Source organism: Phanerochaete carnosa (genome assembly GCF_000300595.1).
Source record: "Phanerochaete carnosa HHB-10118-sp unplaced genomic scaffold PHACAscaffold_3, whole genome shotgun sequence".
In the NCBI taxonomy this organism is placed as follows: Eukaryota; Fungi; Basidiomycota; class Agaricomycetes; order Polyporales; family Phanerochaetaceae; genus Phanerochaete; species Phanerochaete carnosa.
The window spans coordinates 2,834,653-2,853,067 of NW_006767630.1; the positions used below are offsets into that span (position 1 = coordinate 2,834,653).

General features: G+C 53.2%; 8 protein-coding genes across 8 annotated transcripts; 4 read left to right on the plus strand and 4 right to left on the minus strand.

Annotated features, from left to right (window-relative positions):
• The first annotated feature begins 722 nt into the window (after positions 1–722).
• On the plus strand, positions 723–1,810 carry PHACADRAFT_252569 (uncharacterized protein). The gene is made up of 4 exons (XM_007393588.1): positions 723–1,006; positions 1,056–1,257; positions 1,315–1,376; positions 1,428–1,810. The coding sequence occupies exons 1-4, from the start codon at positions 783–785 to the stop codon at positions 1,624–1,626; spliced, it is 687 nt and encodes a 228-aa protein (XP_007393650.1). The 5' UTR covers positions 723–782; the 3' UTR covers positions 1,627–1,810.
• On the minus strand, positions 1,792–3,043 carry PHACADRAFT_252572 (uncharacterized protein). Its single transcript, XM_007393589.1, has 5 exons — positions 2,854–3,043; positions 2,576–2,793; positions 2,351–2,519; positions 2,160–2,290; positions 1,792–2,139 (listed from the first exon to the last, which is right to left on the minus strand). The coding sequence occupies exons 1-5, from the start codon at positions 2,854–2,856 to the stop codon at positions 1,995–1,997; spliced, it is 666 nt and encodes a 221-aa protein (XP_007393651.1). The 5' UTR covers positions 2,857–3,043; the 3' UTR covers positions 1,792–1,994.
• A 568-nt stretch (positions 3,044–3,611) lies between these two features.
• Positions 3,612–5,889, plus strand: PHACADRAFT_252575 (uncharacterized protein). The gene is made up of 6 exons (XM_007393590.1): positions 3,612–3,994; positions 4,054–4,228; positions 4,283–4,341; positions 4,399–5,280; positions 5,334–5,624; positions 5,683–5,889. Exons 1-4 carry the CDS (start codon positions 3,714–3,716, stop codon positions 4,607–4,609), a joined length of 726 nt encoding a protein of 241 aa, XP_007393652.1. The 5' UTR covers positions 3,612–3,713; the 3' UTR covers positions 4,610–5,280; positions 5,334–5,624; positions 5,683–5,889.
• Positions 5,890–6,540: 651 nt separating this feature from the next.
• On the minus strand, positions 6,541–9,388 carry PHACADRAFT_252582 (uncharacterized protein). The gene is made up of 13 exons (XM_007393591.1): positions 9,321–9,388; positions 9,019–9,256; positions 8,926–8,971; positions 8,790–8,872; positions 8,675–8,738; positions 8,542–8,628; positions 8,474–8,490; positions 8,285–8,421; positions 8,162–8,231; positions 7,425–8,108; positions 7,291–7,364; positions 6,682–7,232; positions 6,541–6,619 (listed from the first exon to the last, which is right to left on the minus strand). Exons 1-10 carry the CDS (start codon positions 9,382–9,384, stop codon positions 8,066–8,068), a joined length of 849 nt encoding a protein of 282 aa, XP_007393653.1. The 5' UTR covers positions 9,385–9,388; the 3' UTR covers positions 6,541–6,619; positions 6,682–7,232; positions 7,291–7,364; positions 7,425–8,065.
• A 162-nt stretch (positions 9,389–9,550) lies between these two features.
• PHACADRAFT_252589 (uncharacterized protein) lies at positions 9,551–11,310 on the plus strand. Its single transcript, XM_007393592.1, has 4 exons — positions 9,551–9,596; positions 9,653–10,294; positions 10,345–10,631; positions 10,682–11,310. The coding sequence occupies exons 1-4, from the start codon at positions 9,594–9,596 to the stop codon at positions 11,244–11,246; spliced, it is 1,497 nt and encodes a 498-aa protein (XP_007393654.1). The 5' UTR covers positions 9,551–9,593; the 3' UTR covers positions 11,247–11,310.
• On the minus strand, positions 11,275–13,115 carry PHACADRAFT_193458 (uncharacterized protein; the record flags this gene model as incomplete). Its single annotated transcript, XM_007393593.1, has 8 exons — positions 11,275–11,488; positions 11,537–12,294; positions 12,355–12,393; positions 12,441–12,458; positions 12,506–12,587; positions 12,645–12,760; positions 12,811–12,946; positions 12,997–13,115. The coding sequence occupies 8 exons, from the start codon at positions 13,113–13,115 to the stop codon at positions 11,275–11,277; spliced, it is 1,482 nt and encodes a 493-aa protein (XP_007393655.1).
• Positions 13,116–13,474: 359 nt separating this feature from the next.
• PHACADRAFT_26846 (uncharacterized protein) lies at positions 13,475–14,050 on the plus strand (the record flags this gene model as incomplete). Its single annotated transcript, XM_007392670.1, has 3 exons — positions 13,475–13,693; positions 13,749–13,961; positions 14,018–14,050. 3 exons carry the CDS (start codon positions 13,475–13,477, stop codon positions 14,048–14,050), a joined length of 465 nt encoding a protein of 154 aa, XP_007392732.1.
• Positions 14,051–14,210: 160 nt separating this feature from the next.
• On the minus strand, positions 14,211–18,341 carry PHACADRAFT_193460 (uncharacterized protein; the record flags this gene model as incomplete). The annotated part of the gene is made up of 10 exons (XM_007393594.1): positions 14,211–14,699; positions 14,750–14,837; positions 14,894–14,976; positions 15,030–15,083; positions 15,138–15,575; positions 15,617–17,000; positions 17,054–17,824; positions 17,875–17,981; positions 18,031–18,241; positions 18,289–18,341. The coding sequence occupies 10 exons, from the start codon at positions 18,339–18,341 to the stop codon at positions 14,211–14,213; spliced, it is 3,678 nt and encodes a 1,225-aa protein (XP_007393656.1).
• Positions 18,342–18,415: the final 74 nt, after the last annotated feature.

Consider the following 18,415-nt stretch of genomic DNA (forward strand, 5'->3'; position numbering starts at 1 on the left):
ACCCAGACCAGTCGCCGTTAGGCCCTGGAGCGACCTCAGATTGGTCTTCATACGCACACAACCACTGCAAACGGCAAATATTGTCATTAACTCGATTGACCAATACCAGTGGCTTCATTGATACTGGGGCGCTTTGGACATACATAAATCCCAGCCGAGCTTACCGCATAATACTCACGGACCCTTGATATCGGTTTGTGAGAACCTTCCGGTGAGTCTCTTTTCCTCATACTCCTCCTCGGGGTAGGCTGAGGGAGTAGAAGCAATGAGAGATAAGAGTTCATGGAGCTGGCAGACCCTTACCAGCTCACGTTCAGATGAGAAGGTGCCACTTGTTGCCATGTCTGTGCAACGATCTACGTTCAACGATGCCGCAGCCTGGCCCATTGTCTCAGGGTGTCCTTGGCTATGATGTACATGAGATATCCCCTGTGCCTAGGGTCCTAGTTTTCCTAGGACAGCAGAAGCCACGGAAAACGGATACAGTAACGCGCGTCCGTTCCATGATGCAGTGCACTTCCTGCACAGGCCCGTCTTGAACATGTGCTGCATAGGACAACAACGCTCCCTTAGCGGAGAAGGTCCATGAGTTGTCTCTGCCTTATAATAACAGCTGCTTCGGCTGGACAAGGTCTCGCCACAGTGGATCCCCGTCGCCATAGCGGTAAGTTCCCGTTCGCCTCATGAGTGGCGGACCCTAATATGAATGTAACCATATTGAGGTCGTATTGACGACCCTGTAGAGCGGAAACCTACAGCTTAACGGGAATCTCTCGAAAACGATGCCAGTCGATGGCGCAGCTGGTACCCAGCTCTTGTATATTGCCGGAAGCTTCCTTGAATGGCTAGTGACCCTGTCTCTCACGGAGAGATATCGCTCACGCCTGGAAAGCACGTTTGCCTTGCACGACACAAATGGACCAGCCATAGGCGTATTACGTGGGTTTAACGCCATGTACCGCCAGGAGCTCCGAGTCAGCCTGCGCTGTGCCATTTACGCGATGCTGTAAGTTTATCGCTGTGCAGCGCATGACCGTACACTGATCTTCATTTAGAATGGCCACGGAAACACAGACGCTCCGGTTTCCTTTTGGAATGAGCGAGCGGACCCACGAAGCCTTGAAGCATCCGGTGACAAGAATTTTATGGATTCTTAGCCTCTTCTATGCGGCTCTCAGCATCCTTCTCAGCCTCTATTTTTCGCACTTGCTATGTAATGCGCTGATGTCTGCGGGGAGAGCTGAAATCTGGCTTCGGGTGCGTGTGCATCTGCCATACCATCGCCTAGGTTAACCCATAGACTCTTCCCTATAGAATGCTCGCCGAGCAAGAAGGTTACCAGTGCCACTGGCTTTACCCCATTTGTTCTCCGCCTGGCGAGTGGTCTTCTCATCTACCACTTGGCCCAACTCATGTTCGTTTGTCAGGGCGGTCATATTGTTCGTCGCTTACCTGTTTGCGTATGCAGTCTACTCTCTCCGAGGCGAAGAGCACGAATGGTCTCATCTCGAACCCTCCAGATGCCTTGTGCTCGGCGTAGCGCTCATCTGTTTTGTATCAGCTGTAGCCGCGGTATACAGCTGTCAAGCACTTAAACGCTTAGGCCGGCCAGTGATAAGGGCCTAGGTCATTGTAGCGATGGCCCATTGCAAACTCTGGGGGTCATCGAAGACAACGAAGACATTGTTGTTTGCCTTGGTTGGCCCTCATCTTCCTTCTCATAGTACCTTGATTACGCTCCTTCTCAGCCTTGTGGATCGCCATACACTGTCTTGTTTGTCATATAATACTGTGAAGCTATCATTTCCGCACTAAACAAGTTTTTATTATAAAGATGTGCCAGTAAACTGTCCCAGAGAAAAACAAACTGGATGAGACTCAACACACACAATCTTCGAATAATCAGCGGATATCTATGTCAGCCATGAATCAAAAGAATCCAGCAAAGATAATACTACAGGCATAAGCAGAGTCAGAGCGTTTGATTATCTCGTTTACAAGATCGAGGGCCGAAAGACAAGCCGGCCATGAATGATAAGAAAGGAAACTCCCACGGCGAACAGGGCCAGCTGCGGAATGCTCAAGGCTGCTTCGAAGGCTCCGCCAGTGTTCACGTTCAAGAGAAGGGAGCCTGAAAGACTGGCCAGAAAGAGTACTACAGCGCTGCACATTGTGTCGACAGTAAGACTTCAGTACGACGATTTAGAGGAAGAGAAATCTCGTACCTAGCAGAAAGCACCAAGGGAGACATGATAGATATGAAGGAGCCGATTTGGCTATTGCAAAACTCCTATGATGACTACCGGTGAGTCACTCATCAACATGAGGACCCACAGAGCTGAACACTTACTTCTGCGTACTGCTCATCGAGATTCCGGGTTTTCAAGGCCCTCAAGCGCAAACGATAAACCACGGAGGTGAGAAGCCCGCACGCATTAAGAAGACATGCAAAGTATGCGATTATGCGAAGTGCAGGCTTGTCAGCTACTTCGTGCCAATTCGTAGCGCTGTGGATGGGACTGTCGCGGCAACCTGCATGAGCATTACATGAAATGAGAATCGAGAAAGTGTTTACCTCAGCAGCAAGCCAGTGACCAGGATGGTGTTGTCGAGGCGGTCCGCTAGGACGGTGCTAGCCTCGCATCGGCCAAGCGCGAGGTCCGCATCCTGGAGGGGCGCTACGACGTCAAAGTCCGTGTCCGTAGATACCCCATGTGTATACCCCGCGGGTAGCGAGCGAGGACCGACAGTGGAAGGGTTCTTTGCGGAGCACTTGTAGAAGTGTTGAGCTGACTAGTTGCCAGCGGGTAAGCCGCGTCCTTCAACAAACTAGTCAAGGAATGCTGCTCTTACCATTGTTCGACGAGTGCATGCGGGTGCGTTTCGGGGATGTCTACGGAACACTGCTGCGTACTCCCCCGAGAGGCAGGCTTTTGTACTTTCCGCCCCCGATGCCAACGCAGCGCACGACTGCCAGCTCCCAAAGTTTCCCTAAGACTTGAAATACATTAAGCAGTACCAGTTCCACATTTGCACAGGTCGGACACTGCCCCTCTCATGCGACCGAAGAGAATGCTAAAACTCACTTGCAGTGCTATATGAAGTTCCTCAGCGCCGAAGCGCTCAGGCCGGAGCGCCTGTGCAGTCGCTTTCGTCTCCTTCGCGCTGTGGCTATGAGCAGCCGGTGCCAAGTACCATAGCTCTTTCCCCTGATGCTCGGGTCCTTTCCTCGTAGGTGCATGGCTAGGTGCATTGATTTCTGCGCCTCAACAGCCTGATCTCACGTTCTAGAACGAGCAAATAGCCTAGCTGGGTGGCCGTACATTGCATCGCCAGGCTGGTAGAAGACCAGATTGTACATGTACATGTACAATCATACCCCAACGTGGCCCTGAGTGCTGTATGATATGCTACATCCGGGATCCTAATATGTCATCAAACTCAACTTAAGAGCCAACGGCTCATAAATTCCGAGTCCTTGAAAGGACTCCAGCTAAGCTTTACGGCCGGGCTTGCAGTCCTCTTTTGTGTGGTCTATCTTACTAAGGGTGAATAGCCTCTATCTTGTCACTGATGACACAGGATACTGACCTCGTCAGTGCAGCAATTGGGTTTGTATATATCTCTGAGTATCTCAGATTGACGTGCCACCCCCGCCCAGTCCGAGCCTACATTTACCACCGAAATCCTCGCCGCTGCAAATCCTCGCTGCTATGCAATCCCTCTCCGTCCCAGACTTAATCAAGATAGCAGGCTCTTTCCCCCTTGGTGGAGCTGGGGGTGCAGCAGTTGCGTCCGTTGCCTCCCTTTCTCTCGTCGTCGTCTTGCTCGTCAGCAACCGGTTGTACCGCCGAAAGGTAGCGGAGGCCACCAACAGTACCACCACGTCTGCGATCAGTTCCCCTGCTATCGACATTGCGCGCTATGGTGTTCTCCTCAGACAATATAACGAGCGTTGTGTGTATAACATACTCGTGTCCCTCGGTGTCATCTAGTACGTCTGCGCTATAGCTTGCGTTCGACTTTTTCCTGACTTCGTGTTCCATCTTGAAGCGCCGTTTGCTTCCATATCCAAGTCCAGACCGATGTCCCCAGGCATGGCATCCTTGGGGCCCTCGCCATTGTCAGCATGACGAATGCCATGGCAGGGCTGTACCTCAGCGTGCTCTTCAGCGATATACTCATGGACGTCGTGCGTTCTAATACGAGCGTACTTGCTTTGGCTGGCGTATGTATGCACTGAGCCCTGGCGTTGAGCAAGCGCTGATACCATGTTCCAAAGGCTGCCGAATCCCTCAACTTGGCGACCCTCCTTGCCACACCATTTGGTTGGACGTGCAGGTATGAACCATTCTTTACAGTAACATTTACCGATCAGCTGACTTCTTTGTATCCCAGCGCAACCCTGAGCTTTGTTCTGTACCGCGCCGCCGCGGCTACTGCTTGGATCTTCGGCTCTCGCGAGCCAAACCCTAGTGACGAACGCTACATTGCCACCACCATCACGCTCTATGTTTTGCTCGTCATTGTCCACTCCACTGTCTCAGCGAGGGTCTTTGTTCGACTCAAGGACCACGATGTGGCAATTAAGGAGAAACCGGGCTCTTAGCACGGACGCGTTTTACATCTTGGTAACAATTCGACGGATTTGCATTCTCGGAACTCTCTCTTCGTCATTTTTTTTGTCTGTGACCTTGATATGTAGTTAGTGTTCAACTTTTGGCACCCACTTCTCTAACAGTCCCCCATAGGCGCAATTTATTAGATGTCAGTATTTGTGTGTACACTTCAACAGATACTAGTAGTATGAAGGACATATTCATCGTGTGACTGGGTGTATCTATCAGCAGTCGTTTCAAAAACGCAGCAGTCGCACTCATTTGCGCTAGAGCTTGCTGCCGACAGCCCCGCGAGCTGTCGCTGCCACTCCGAGTCAACTAACAAGCAATAAACGTATGTATCGGCAAGCAAGCAGAAGCGCAATAAGTCGTGTCTGTATACTCCAAAGTCCGTTGGAACGGCCATACCAACTGTCAGGCTCAGTAAGGCCGTTCCGGAGTATACTATCTATCCGTTCGGATATCCACAAACATAATTATGGAGCCTATATTGAGTCATCCCAATGTGAGACACATCTTCGCTACTGAGCTGATTTGAACGGCGGACAAAGCCAGAGCGCTGCCAACGATTGCCAGCTCGTACGTGTTGTATGGGACCGCTTCAGCACTAGTCGCCGTGAAAAGAGACCCGGAGAGTACAATCAAGAATAAGAGGACAGAGCTGTCATATCAAAGTTTGAGTATGAGAACTAGTATCGTGTGATTATGCCTGACCTAGCGATTAATACTATGGGAGGGATGGCGGTGACAGCCCGCTTTGACCACTGGAGATGGACGGCCTGGAGGATGTGAGCGAGGCCCTAAAGGAAAGGCTGCGGGCACGAATACCTGCGCAAACCGTTCGCTGCGTCCCCTGGTGTCCCGGTGCAAGAGCTTAAGGCGCATGCGCAAGGCTAAGGAGGTCAGCAGGCCCACGACGTCAATCAAGCACGCCAAGTGGCCAGTCGTTCGCAAGACAGGGGTGAATGCAATGCTTCTCAGCGCAGTGATTGAGTAGATTGGGCTTTACGAGGGGGCCGTCAGGCTGGCTGGTTCGTTCGTCGTGTAATAAAGCGACTCGCCTGAGAAGCAGGCCAGTAACGAGAATACTGGTGTCAAGTTGGTCGGAGAGCACGTCCGCTTGGTTACTAGACCAACGGAAGCTCTCGCCCGTGTCCTGAGGGGTAGTGCTTATGGGCAGGGAGAAATGGCCAGAATTCTTGTCGCAGAAATGGTTAACGCATCGATTTGCAGCGAATTTATGCGACATGAGAGAGCAGTGAAGCTAGATTGCAGGCGCGATAAAGAAAACGCAGGGAGATGTCCCCGGTTATATATGCATCCCTCCGTGTCAATCCTAAGACTGCGGCGTTCCGCATCAAAGATTGGTCTAATTGGCGGGGTAGCAGGCGGCGTAAACACGGCACACTGGACCAAGCTGTGGTTGCTACGTTGACACGTAGCATTATGGAGAACAGCTGCAGCGTAAAGAGCACACGAGGCCGTGTCGTTTGTGGACGAAGAGAGAAAGAACTTGTGAGAAAGCGCCAGCCGCGCTCTGGCCACGGCTGTGCACTTCTTGAACCGCAACTGCCAAGTAGCTCTGCGCCTCGTTTGTCCTATCGCGCGTAAATGCGCATCTTCGGGTATGCTTGGATGATCCAATATTCTATGGCCATCTTCTGTGTACCGCAGCTATCGTACTTGTCCGTGTGAAGCTCACAGGTTTTGCACCGGTAGGCAAGGACAGATGACTTCGTCCTATTCATTTCGAGTTGCGGGCGATGCTTTCCGGTGCATCTATCGTACTATGAAACCGCTTTGAGGGGTAGCAGCAAGTCAAGGACTCCTTCGATGGCAGTGCTGCAGGCCGTCCTATGCTCCATCTCTCCCTTTAAGCAGACCTGGCTGAACCCTTTCCAAGTTTTCTCCCCACCTATCGGGCCTGCGGGTGACATTATAATTCATATTTTGGCACTTTTTGCTGCTGCGCCTCGGACTATTTGAGGGCTGTACTTCCACGTGAGTAGCAAGGTGTGTGTGTGATTCGCCATGTTCCTGATGCCCATAGCCCCTCACATACAGATATAGGAACCTCTATATCTTCAGCCCTACCCCTCAGCCTAAAAGTCCCCGCATCGACACACCATGGTCTCGTGGTCCTCACTCAACGCACTCTTTGTTGAAGGCGCCATAAAGGGCATCACCTCGTTGGACGTCGTAATTGGCGTTGCAGTATTTCAACTCCATCGCAGGCAGTTGACTGGCGTCCTCACAATTGACAACGCCTCCCCACGTCGCATCGGATGTCCAGTAGTCGATGCTGTGCCATTTCAGCTCTACATGAAGAAGTACAACACTCAATCTTATTACAACGTCTTGGTGTCTCTGGCCACAATCCTGTATGTACGTCCTCCGTGATACACCTATCTACGCTGAAGCATCGTCCACAGGTCCATTACGTATTTCAACATGGAAGAGACCAGAGCTGAAGTAGAGAAGCATCTCGTGTTGCGAGCACTCATCGTGCTAAGCATGGCGAACCTGCTCTCTGGTCTCATGTTGAGCGTACTCTTTATGGACACACTGACGCACGTCTCCAGTTCGTGCTATGTTACATTGGCTTGGATCACGGTGAGCCGGTTGATGATCGCTGCCGATGCCTATCACTTACGCAATCTTGCTCACATAGGGTGCGACAGCTATCAGTACCTCGTGTGTCAGCATGCCATTGATTCTCGCCACCCCATTCACTTCGACCGCAAGGTACAGAGTCCCTATGCGGTCATCGACGTAGTCCATGCTCACGCACCTGCTTATCTTCAGCGGTATTGCCGCATTCATCATGTACCGCGTTGCGTCTGCCGTCATCTCCAGCTTCGACATGGAGCATGCAGCGCATCGTACAACAGATGATGCCGAGCAGTACATCGCAATGGCCGTCACAGCCTATGTAGCTGTCGTGATCGTCCAGACCGCCATGACTGCCAGGGCCTTTTTGCGAATCAAGACCTCTACCATCATTCCGTCCGAAGACGAGGCAGCTTTGGTCACTACATCATGACAGCAAGAGGTCGCCCCGAGTCTTGATCGTCCTGCCGCCGCCCGATACTCAGCTGTTCTTTAAGTTTCTCTCTTGGTTGACCTGTTGCAAGCACCTTCCGTCTCAACATCTTCGCATCGCACTGAGTCCCCAGTCGCTCCTTACATCTCTCGGGTCATTTTGCATATACAGTAGATGTCTGGTGTTTGGACAACCCCGCGTAATATATTTCAATGGAACCGGAGTGTAGGAGAGTGCAGCGATGATTATACTTGACGATGCTGCCGATACTAAGAAATGAGACACATTGGCAGCAGCCTCGGTTAGTTGTATGTCCCTTTGTGTCCCTTGTGCACGCAATTACGCTGACGAGATGTTCAATGATACTGTATTTGAACGGGTGATTGAGAGCCAAGACGACCCATCATTGGATAATAATCATCCAAGCAAGGATGAAGTAGAAAAGCCTGAATTATTAATGGTCAGCCTGTGTCGTTCACAACGAACAAATATAGCATACAATAGCGGATATACGGCGAGGAATATTCGCTGTTGCTCGATCTTTGTGCCATCAAGGAAGTTGACGGCCGCTGCGAGCACAAGTGAGTACAGGACGAAAGACGCATAGTGGAACCATACTCACCCCATACGCACCAGGCCCAGGCGGCGAGGGCTATCGGAGCTCTGACATAGATGAGATGGACGAACGTGGAGACTAGAGCAGCAACATTCAATGGCGCGACGCAGTATCCGAAAACGCAGAGACCCTGAAAGAAAGACCTAGCAGATGGGTAAGCCAAGAGAATCCGTGCCATCGCGTGGTGAAACTCACACTCTGCCGCCGAGCAGCTACAAACGCGGAGGGTCAGCAACAGCCTGATTCGAGAAGAGATCTTTCACCTTGGCCTGTATTGTCACAACAAGGGAGCCCGATGAAATGATAGCCACGACACTTGAGAACACACCCAGTGATTGTGAAGCTGAGGCCTACGCGAGGTAAACACGGCGCCCAATGTGAATGATCGCTACGCACATTGACACTCAGGAGGATGCCCAGAGTCAAACAAAACAGGAATGGCCCCCATAAATCCCAATCTCTGCGCCCACAAAGTTAGAAGCCGTATGATAAACGGATACTGTCACCGCACCTCAATACTTCTCGGGAAGCGCCTCCTCTCGGTGGGTAGAGCACTTGAACGAGCTTGGTGTATATCGATAAGAGATCACGCCCCTAATGTGGCAGGTGTGAGTAAGGTCGGGAAACGCGTATGGCAGACTACTAACGATAGTAGTGGTGACAGGCTCGTCCAGTGTATCCACTCCTGTTTGTCTGCAAACTACATGAGTATGGAAAGGGAGATGACACATACCACTTACCGAGTCTCAACCCTCACACCACCGACTGTCTGTCTCGCGGACTGGGGAGCGCCATTCGGCACACTGCCAATGTTCCCCGAAAGCGGCGTACGGGGATGCTGTGAGCCTTCAGACAGGGTGGCGAGCTGCTCGGTCGCACGACTTTTCCCTTTGTCTGATACCGCACTTGTAGGCGTGACTGGCATCCCTGGGTGCGAGAACCCGGGGATAGCCTCTTCGTCGAGGTCGTCATCGTCGTCTGCGAATGTAGCATGTCATGATGTGTATCCCGTAGGCAAGTGCCTCACGCGCAGCCCACGAACCTGCCTGGATAAACCGCGACGTGGAAGTCAAAGGAGTCATCATGCTGTCTTCAGGTCTCTGCATCTTGTCGTCGTGGAGGGCGAGGAATATTAAATCGGTGTGAGCAAAGCTTGAGCGAGACGGGCGTTGCGCGCCGGCGGCGGTATACGAGCCACGTGGTCCACGTGGCTGAACAGAGTGACGCGTCGCGCTGCTTTAACCGCTTACCACTCCCCTTTCCTCCTGCGTTCACGACTTTACGACACAACCTCTTACACCCCTCGCTCGGAAAAATGGTGGGTTTATCTCTGCAAACGCCAACTCCTCTGTCTACTCACTTCAGAGTGAACAGGGTAACGCACCGTCAGGCTTTCCAAGCGGGTTTCCCGGAGGCCTTCCTCCAGGCTTTCCAGGAGGTCAGCAAGGCGGTAAAGACGGCGACAAGAAAAATGAACCTCAGAAGAAGAAATGGGAGCCACCTGTGCCAACTCGTGTAGGACGTAAGAAGAAGAAAGGCCCGGCAGCTGCTTCGAAACTTCCGCCTGTGTACCCAACCACTCGCTGTCGGCTACGGCTGCTCAAGATGGAGCGTATCAAGGACTACATGCTTCTTGAGGAGGAGTACATTAGCAATCAAGAGCGCCTGAAGCCTGAAGCCGCGCCGCAGGACAAGAGCGAGGAGGACAGGTCGAAAGTCGACGACTTGCGGGGTACACCTATGGCGGTGGGCACACTCGAGGAGATTATTGACGACGACCATGCCATCATCAGCACTGCATCCGGTCCGGAATACTATGTCTCAATAATGAGCTTTGTTGACAAGGACCAACTCGAGCCTAGCTGCACCGTGTTGCTTCATCACAAGACACATGCCGTCATTGGTGTCCTCAAGGACGATACAGATCCTATGGTCAACGTTATGAAGCTCGACAAAGCGCCTACGGAGAGCTATGCGGACATTGGTGGACTGGAGCAGCAAATTCAGGAGATCAAGGTCTATTTCCACTACTTTCACAACTTCACTTTCTCTAACTTCTTCTGCAGGAGGCGGTCGAGCTACCGCTCACGCACCCAGAGCTGTACGAGGAAATGGGCATCAAGCCACCAAAGGGTGTCATTCTGTATGGCGTACCCGGTACAGGAAAGACGCTGCTCGCCAAGGCCGTCGCGAACCAGACGTCCGCTACCTTCTTGCGAATAGTCGGTTCAGAGCTTATTCAAAAGTACCTTGGAGACGGCCCTAAGCTTGTCCGAGAGCTGTTCCGAGTAGCCGAGGAGCACGCACCGAGTATCGTCTTCATTGACGAGATTGATGCCATTGGTACGAAGCGGTGAGTAAACTATTAAAGCCCGCTCCTACGCGGCAACTTATTTTTTGCAGATATGACTCAACGTCCGGAGGCGAGCGTGAGATCCAGCGTACCATGTTGGAACTGCTGAACCAGCTGGACGGCTTCGACTCGCGAGGTGACGTCAAGGTGATCATGGCCACGAACAGGATCGAGACTCTTGACCCCGCACTTATCCGTCCGGGACGTATCGACCGAAAGATCGAGTTCCCGTTACCGGACATCAAGACAAAGCGGCACATCTTCAAGCTGCACACTGCCCGCATGAGTCTCGCGGAGGATGTCGACCTCGAAGAGTTCATCACGACGAAAGACGACCTCTCCGGTGCGGACATCAAGGCGGTGTGTACCGAGGCGGGCCTTCTTGCTCTCCGAGAACGGCGTATGCGCGTAACGAAAGCGGACTTTACCGAAGCGAGAGAGAAGGTGCGACGCTTTGATCTCAGCCCGTGTGAATGTCGCGCTGATCGTTGCTGCAGGTCTTGTACCGGAAGAATGAGGGCACTCCTGAAGGCCTGTACTTGTAGATTATCGTTGTTTACCTTACTATATGCTAGTGGTCTTCTCTCGCGTCTGCATTTGATCTTCCATACTTGATTTTGGACAACAGTCTCTATAGTTAAGCTCAAGCGATATCGCGGTTGAACGGCTTACGTCCAACGAACGCTCTCATAGATCTACAGATACGATGGTCCAGAATTGGGTTCTCTTCGTCGACCTCCATGAAGCCTGCACGGTTTCGCCAATCCTTCACGTCAGGTGGCTCATCGGGTGCTTCCTGCGTCCACGCCACGGCACTGTCCATGAAGGTGCGCATGCGCATGCGGTCTCGCATGTCGCTTCAGCCGCATGAGCATCGCGCTTCGAGAGATGGCGGTGGCGCTCACCATTCCCAGTTCAACCACGCCGCGTTGAACTCGTCCTTCATGTCAGAAATCGCGTTCTGCGTCGTCGGCGGGGGTCCTTCGAGGCTCTTGTACTCCTCAAAGATCGCCTGCTTGCAGCCGGCGACGAGTGCGACCGTGCGCCCGAGGTGCATCGCTGCCCACGTCGACGAGGTGATCGGGCCCGGCGGTCCTCCCTCGGCATATCTGCGGTACTCTTCAAACTGCAGGTCCGTCACTGTCGAGAAGTTGCGGGGTACAAGGACGTCGGGCAAGGGGAAGATATGAGGGAGAACAGGAGGTCCAGGGTCCGATGCCTTCGGCTCGTACATCCGGGTGTTCGGTGGGAGCGTGATCTGGATTGTCGGGAACGTCTGCTCCTCTTCAAACTCGGTAGCGAAGTAGAACTGAAGCACCGAGAGCAGACCGGGAGGGAGGAAGCGGTTGAGGAGCAAGCGGTCCCACGCGGCCTTCAATTTTGCGTGATTCTTTGGGTCGAGCACCTCGAGGTAGTCGATGCGTTCGGACTCCACTGGGCTTGCGAACGGATCGTTGGGATTGTTGGGGTTCGAGTCTGACGGGAAAAGAGAGGAGACGAGGCGCGAAGAAGAGGGTCTGCGAGTGAGCCGGCGGGAGAGGGTCGGTGACTTTGGCGGATCAGAAATGGTGTCGGTGCTTGGCGCCTTAAGGATGGGCACAACCTCGAATTTGGTCCAGTCTGGCTGAGAGCCACAGGGGAAGATGAGGTCATCTTCAATAATCTGCAGGCCAAGCAAGTATCGGCGTCACTATTTACGGTCGCTCAACACGACAGCACGAACCTCGACATATCCGCCAGGAATCAGGACCCTTGAAACTTCCTACAAAATTAGAGAGATCATCCCCAATGAAGCGCCGCGGCGCGTACCTGCAACAAGTGCCCCCACTGCCCATCGTTAGCGGAGATTATTACAATCAAAGGACAGGACAAACCTCGTCTTCCGGGACGCTAATTCCAATGCCGCAAATGCGGACAAAATCGAAGCTGCTCGCTTTAAATGGCAACGGATCAAGGCTGCATGAATCAGCTCCGGGCTCTCTGAGGGCGGAAAGAAATATGAACGGTGCTCACAAGTTACCGTGCACCCAGCGGATCCGGTCAACGATGTTGCCGACACCTGGCTGTTCGGCGAACCTCTTCAAGTCAGGCAGGACTTGGCGGCAGTCAAAACCGATGAATTTACAGTCCTTGACGCGGTGTTTATGCTGACATGAGAAAAATGTGCGGAGACGCTTACAGGCCACTGGTGGGCGGCTTCCACGACCCAAAGGCCGCAGCTGCACCCAATGTCGAGTACGCTGGAGGGCGGGATACCCTGGCGGGCGGTGAGACCCTTGCAAAGGGATCTCAAAAACATGAAGTTCCAGCTATCACTACAAATCGATTATCAGCTTTAGAGAAGACGTGTACTCGCTCTACATACAAAGCTAGCTGCTCTGACGAGTACTGCACTGGGTCCCAGACTTCGCCCAGATTTCTGTTGCTCTTGCGGGGGTTTCTATCACCAATGGGTATGTTTCTAGTGATATTGGGCGAGGACATATCGGAGCAAACAGCTCGTTAGTCGACGAGGTGGGTGGCTAAGGCGACAAGCGGAGGGCGAGGATTCTGCGGGGACCCTGGGTGGTGGCTCGGGCTTTAACATATAGGGAGTTACCTGTTCCGTGGTGTGTATGGGTGTGTCATAACAGCGATCTTTTTTGACCCATCTGTTTGTATTATGCCGCATCGTGTTGGCGGTAGCATCAGTGCCTCGGTCAACCCCCAGAGCGCGCTGTGCACGCGGTTCGGGAGACGCGTCCAGCACGATATGCCCATGATTGGAACTTGAATTATCCTCCCGCGCTACAACCCGCGCTTACCGGAGAAAACCTAGAAAGAATCATTACCTCTCGCTCGTCATGCAAGCCCTCCGTATCGCTGCACGTCCTGCAGCAAGCCTCCGCAGAGCCACTGCGAACGCAGTCCGCACCTATGCCACACCTGTTCCACATGTAGAGTACCCGCCTTCCAAGGACCCCCAGCTCGCGGGATACCCAGAGCTCCCGTACGTCTCAAAGCAGCGCCGTTCACCCTTAGGCTGGGACGACCCACAGATGCGTCGCAACTTCGGCGAACCTGTGCGTATATTCTCGCTTAGCATATCGCCGAACCTAACACGTCTATCGCGCGCAGCTTCACGAGCAGGAGGAGATACTCTCCATGTGGGGTCCGGACGCACCCGTAGTAGACCCTCCACGAGCTCTTCGCAACTTCATCATCGCGGTCGGAACATTCGCCGGTATCGGCATCCTCTGCTATGCTGTCCAGGCAGAGATGCCTGCCGTTCGACGCGAGTACCCCTTCGATGGCCTCCAGGAAGAGCTTGGCGGACTTGCGGAGAACAAGGTACGCCGATTCGGTGCCGGTATGCGCTTTGGGGCAAGGCTGATGCATTTCCTCAGGCGAGGCCGGAAAGCCAGGAGGACGAGGAATGATCGTCGCGAGTACTGCTTTGAATATTAGTTGATTTAAGGCGTTCTACTGAGTGTCCGGACGCAAGCAATCGTCAGACCAGAAGGTATATTGACGCTATGGTATGGTAAACTGATACATTAGGCGCGACACTCCTACACTACCGCTTGGCATGCAACGTGATTACCCCGTGTCATTGTGCTCATCACCCTCAAGGATTGCCTGCTTGTAAGCGGGCCTCGGCCGTGGACGAAGGTTCGGTGCTTGTGCGGCAGGTTCGACGGGTTGTGCCAAAGGCACTCCTTCCGAAGACGAATCAGATTCCGAGCCTGACAACTCCTGCCCCTTTTTTTTCCGCAATGCAGACGTGCCGCCACTACGACCACGGCCACGACCTCGTTTACCCCGTACAGTTCCGCTGCTCCTAGTAGGGTCTAACTTCCTGCTTGGCTTCTGCTTCTTCTTGGGCCGAGCTTCCTCGCCCTCTTCGTACTCGTTTTCAGACGCATTCTCCAAAGGCGACGACGGTCGCAACTGCGCTTGTTTCCGGAAGTCCGCTACAACTTGCTGCAGCCGCTTGCTTGCATATGCTTGCCTTTTGCGAGGTGCTCCCGCTCCTGTCGGAACATCGAAGAACGTGTTGAGGTTCCCTTGCCGATTGGTGTTGCCAGCCTACGATAACGTGAGCGCGCCATGCGGTACTTGGTGCGCCGCGGACTCACCTGATTGCGTTTGCCCATCTTGTGGATAACGGGCAGCAACAGATCATCCACCTTTTCTTGCGCCCAACCCAGCTCGGCGTTGAAGAATCTAATTCAGAAATAATTGTGAGGATAACCATACCTACGTTACGGCAGGTAACGCACTGCCTGAGAGCATCGAGGTCCGGCAAGCCCCATTTAAATGGCTCTTCCGAGCTATCCACTGTGGGGTGATAGTAGGCATCTCGCTGAGACACAGTCATGTTAAGAACAACGCAGAGACAGTGCACATGCAACTCACGACTGTAGGGTTGGGCCAATCTTCTGGAAGATAGAGTTCTTTGAAACGCTTTTTCTGCCAAAGATAGGTTGGAGATCGGTAAGGACATCAGGACCAAAATACACCCACAAAACGTTTCCGGAATTTGCTTTTGTTGTCCTCAAGCGTGTCCCTGCCGCTTTGGACTTTCCTCCACCACTCCCTGAACTTGTGCAGGCCGTCAGACCCGGAGAACTCCGTCAGTAGCTCCATCGCAACTACGGGCCCGACACCTGGCAAGCCCTCTGTGTAGTCGCTCCCAAGCAAATACGCCAGACGAATGAGCTTTTCGCGTTCAAGTCCTAGCTCGCGCCCGAGGTCTGACAGCAGGAAGCATTCAACAGTCTTGGACTGGTTGAACATATTTTTAAGCACGCGGGCGCCGCCGAACAGAAAGACGTCCGAATCATCTGTGATGATGCCGTCGACGAGTCCGAGCGCGAGGAGCTCGGCGCATTGTGCTTCTGCCTCCATTGGCGCGGTAATGTACGGGATACCGAAGAGGCGGAGCATCATCTCCGCGCCGTGCTGTCAACTAGTTGAAACATACGAAGGTACGGGGCGCATACCATAACCTGAGAAATCATTTGGTGGGTGATATCCTCCGAGTCGCGCATCGCGATTTTCCTTTGCTCTTTAAGCGCCCTTATCTCGTCGTCGATCTCCTTCCGGACCTCGTCCAGGTTACGTCCGCGCATTTGTGAAACGAACTGCGCGTACTCGCTCTCCTCCACGTGTGGGTCTATTTCCTGCGCGGCATCCCAGTCCTCGTCGGCCTTCTCTTTCTGTGGGACCTCCGCAGCGGGGTCATCAGAAGGAGAGAGGGGACGAGACCAGGGCTCGCCGTCGGACTCGGGGGAAGAACTATTGTTGGGCGAAAGAGACGTGTCGGGTACAGGCGGCGGGGCTTCGTAGAATCGATTCTTGCTTTCGTCGACTGTCACAGTAGCTCGACGATTAGAGACTGAGATAACAGAGTGCAAGGATGCACGAGAATGCTGGGATGAGGCGGCTACTACAGCTTCTGCCACGAAGACTTCCGTCGTACTCGACGTGACTGCAGCAGCTGAGGCGGTCAAAGATGCATTCAGATGGTGTGTAGATGGTGAATCATAGACTTGAGGAAGAATCTCCTCCATCTCCTCGTCCTCATCGCTGGAGAGAGACTCCGGGATGCGGTTCGCCTCCATGACGGGTGATGCCGGAGACACATCTCGAGTCGAGATTGCAGCGAGAGAATGTTCGACAGCTGGTGCACCCGATGAAAACCGAAGTGGGGAAGCTTGAAGTGGGACTTTTACCATGTCGTCGTCCTCCGAGCCCGAATCATCGAGTGTCCGGGATACGGGATGGGCTTGCACCTGCTGTTGCTCCTCCGACAGCAGCAATGTCGGCATGCCGAAGTCATGAAGAAAACGTTGGCTCGCACTTTTCCTCTGCGGAGGTGACGGCTTCTTAGGTCCTGCATTCGCGATGGACAAGGCTGTCTCCAGGCGTGTCGGCGACGCGTACAATTCATCGTCCGAATCACGCATATCCTCGAGGAGCTGGAGGTCATGTGAACTTGAGCCTGCTCTGGGTGTTTGCGGCAGAGCGCTGTCCAATGTAGAACGCGAGCTAGAGGCCCCTACATTCGATCCAGGGATATCGTGAATGTGACGAGAGCGAGAAGAATCCGCTCTGGAAGCCACGATTGCCCTTTCAAGCTCACGAGCTTCTTCATCAATCAAAGACTCCTGGATGGCGCTGACGAGTTCAGGATCCATCTCATCGTCGCTCGGTGCCTGTCCGGCCTCGCCGTCCTCCGGTGCAAAGAGAGGCTTGCTATCCTTGCGCGGCGGCTTTGTGGTCAGGGGAGTCAGCTTCTTCGGCGAATAACGCTTCGACAGAGCGGACAGAGCCTGCCTGCGACGATATTCGCGCAAGTCAGGATCCACAGCCGCACCTACAGATCTGCAGGAAATATGAGTAACCTGTCGACACGTTATGACACGAAAGGGACACACATAGGTACTTCTTCCATGTCCATGTCACTATCCTCTCCGGCATCGTCAAGGGCTCTTTTTGCTCCGACCTCTTGCTTTTGCGGTGCGGGCTCATCTTGATCAATCTCTATAGGCTTTGCGCGGGTGCCTTCGTCTCGCACGCCGAGGACCCATCCGCCGCCTTCGCCCTCGTTCTTGACCAAGATGTACTGCTTGTTTCGTTCACTGGCAATACGAATCGGAATTTCCACGTGCGCTTTTCCGATGCTATCCGTGGTGGTTAGAAGCTGTTGCGTCAGAGAATTGCGTTGTTTCAAATTCTTAATCTGCTCTTTGGAGAAATCCATCGGAGTCTTCGCATTTTTGAGCATGTTCTGAAGTCGTTTGTACGACGTCTGGCGAGACTTAAGACGTAGATCGCCTATGATTTCGTATTGCACCTCCGTGGGCAGCTCGCGAAACGCAAGAGACGAGACATCGAAGTCATCGGGGCGCATTTCCTCTATGAAAGAACGCAACTCTTCCTCAGTCGCTAAACGGGGATCTGGCGCAACCGAACGAGTCGCATTTGCGATCATTTCGTTCATGTTGACGTCCGGCAGCCTGTATGGGTCATGGTCGTGCCAGCGACTATTCTTCTTCGACGAGGGAGGTGATTGCTCAGTCGGCATTGACGTCTGTTTGGCAGGTGTTTGGGGCTTGGCGGGTTGGGGATTTTCCAAGTCCTCAAGGTATACAGTATTCTCATCTAAGATCACCGGACCACCGGCCTTGCTTTTAAACCCTTGAACCCTGCAGCGTATATTGGCATCATAATACACGGTGGCTTTCGGGCGACGTACTTCTGCGCCTGGCTAACAGCTTCCCTGCGCATGTGTGCGGCAAGCAGCCGTTCGGCCACCTTTGCATGGCTGGCAGCGGCCCCGCTCTTCTTATTCTTTCTCTCAGACTTTGACAATATCAGCGCAAGTATCGGAATAATCTGGTAAGGAACGCACGATAGTTGTTCGTTTGAGAGCGGGCGCACCGCCATCAAAGACAAAGACTGGCTTGATCCCGTAGAAGAGCAGCTTGCTGATACGTCGCAAGAATCCAAGCACATGCGCGTTGACCAGACCACGACCCTCTTTGTCGCGCATGGTGGCTTGGAACTGATATATCCAAATACTAGAGTCTATGGCCATGGCCTTACCCTCCATGGTCTCCAGCCTTTACGGTGTCAGTCCGAATCATGGCTGAAATGTGACATTGCTCACGGGACTGGTCGGCCGACTGGCTCCAGAAGACTCCAGAGCGACTTGACACCCATCCTTGAGGTAGTTTATTCGTCGAACGTGTGCGTTGGAATTCAAAGTGGCTCATTCTATTTGGGACATGGACGAG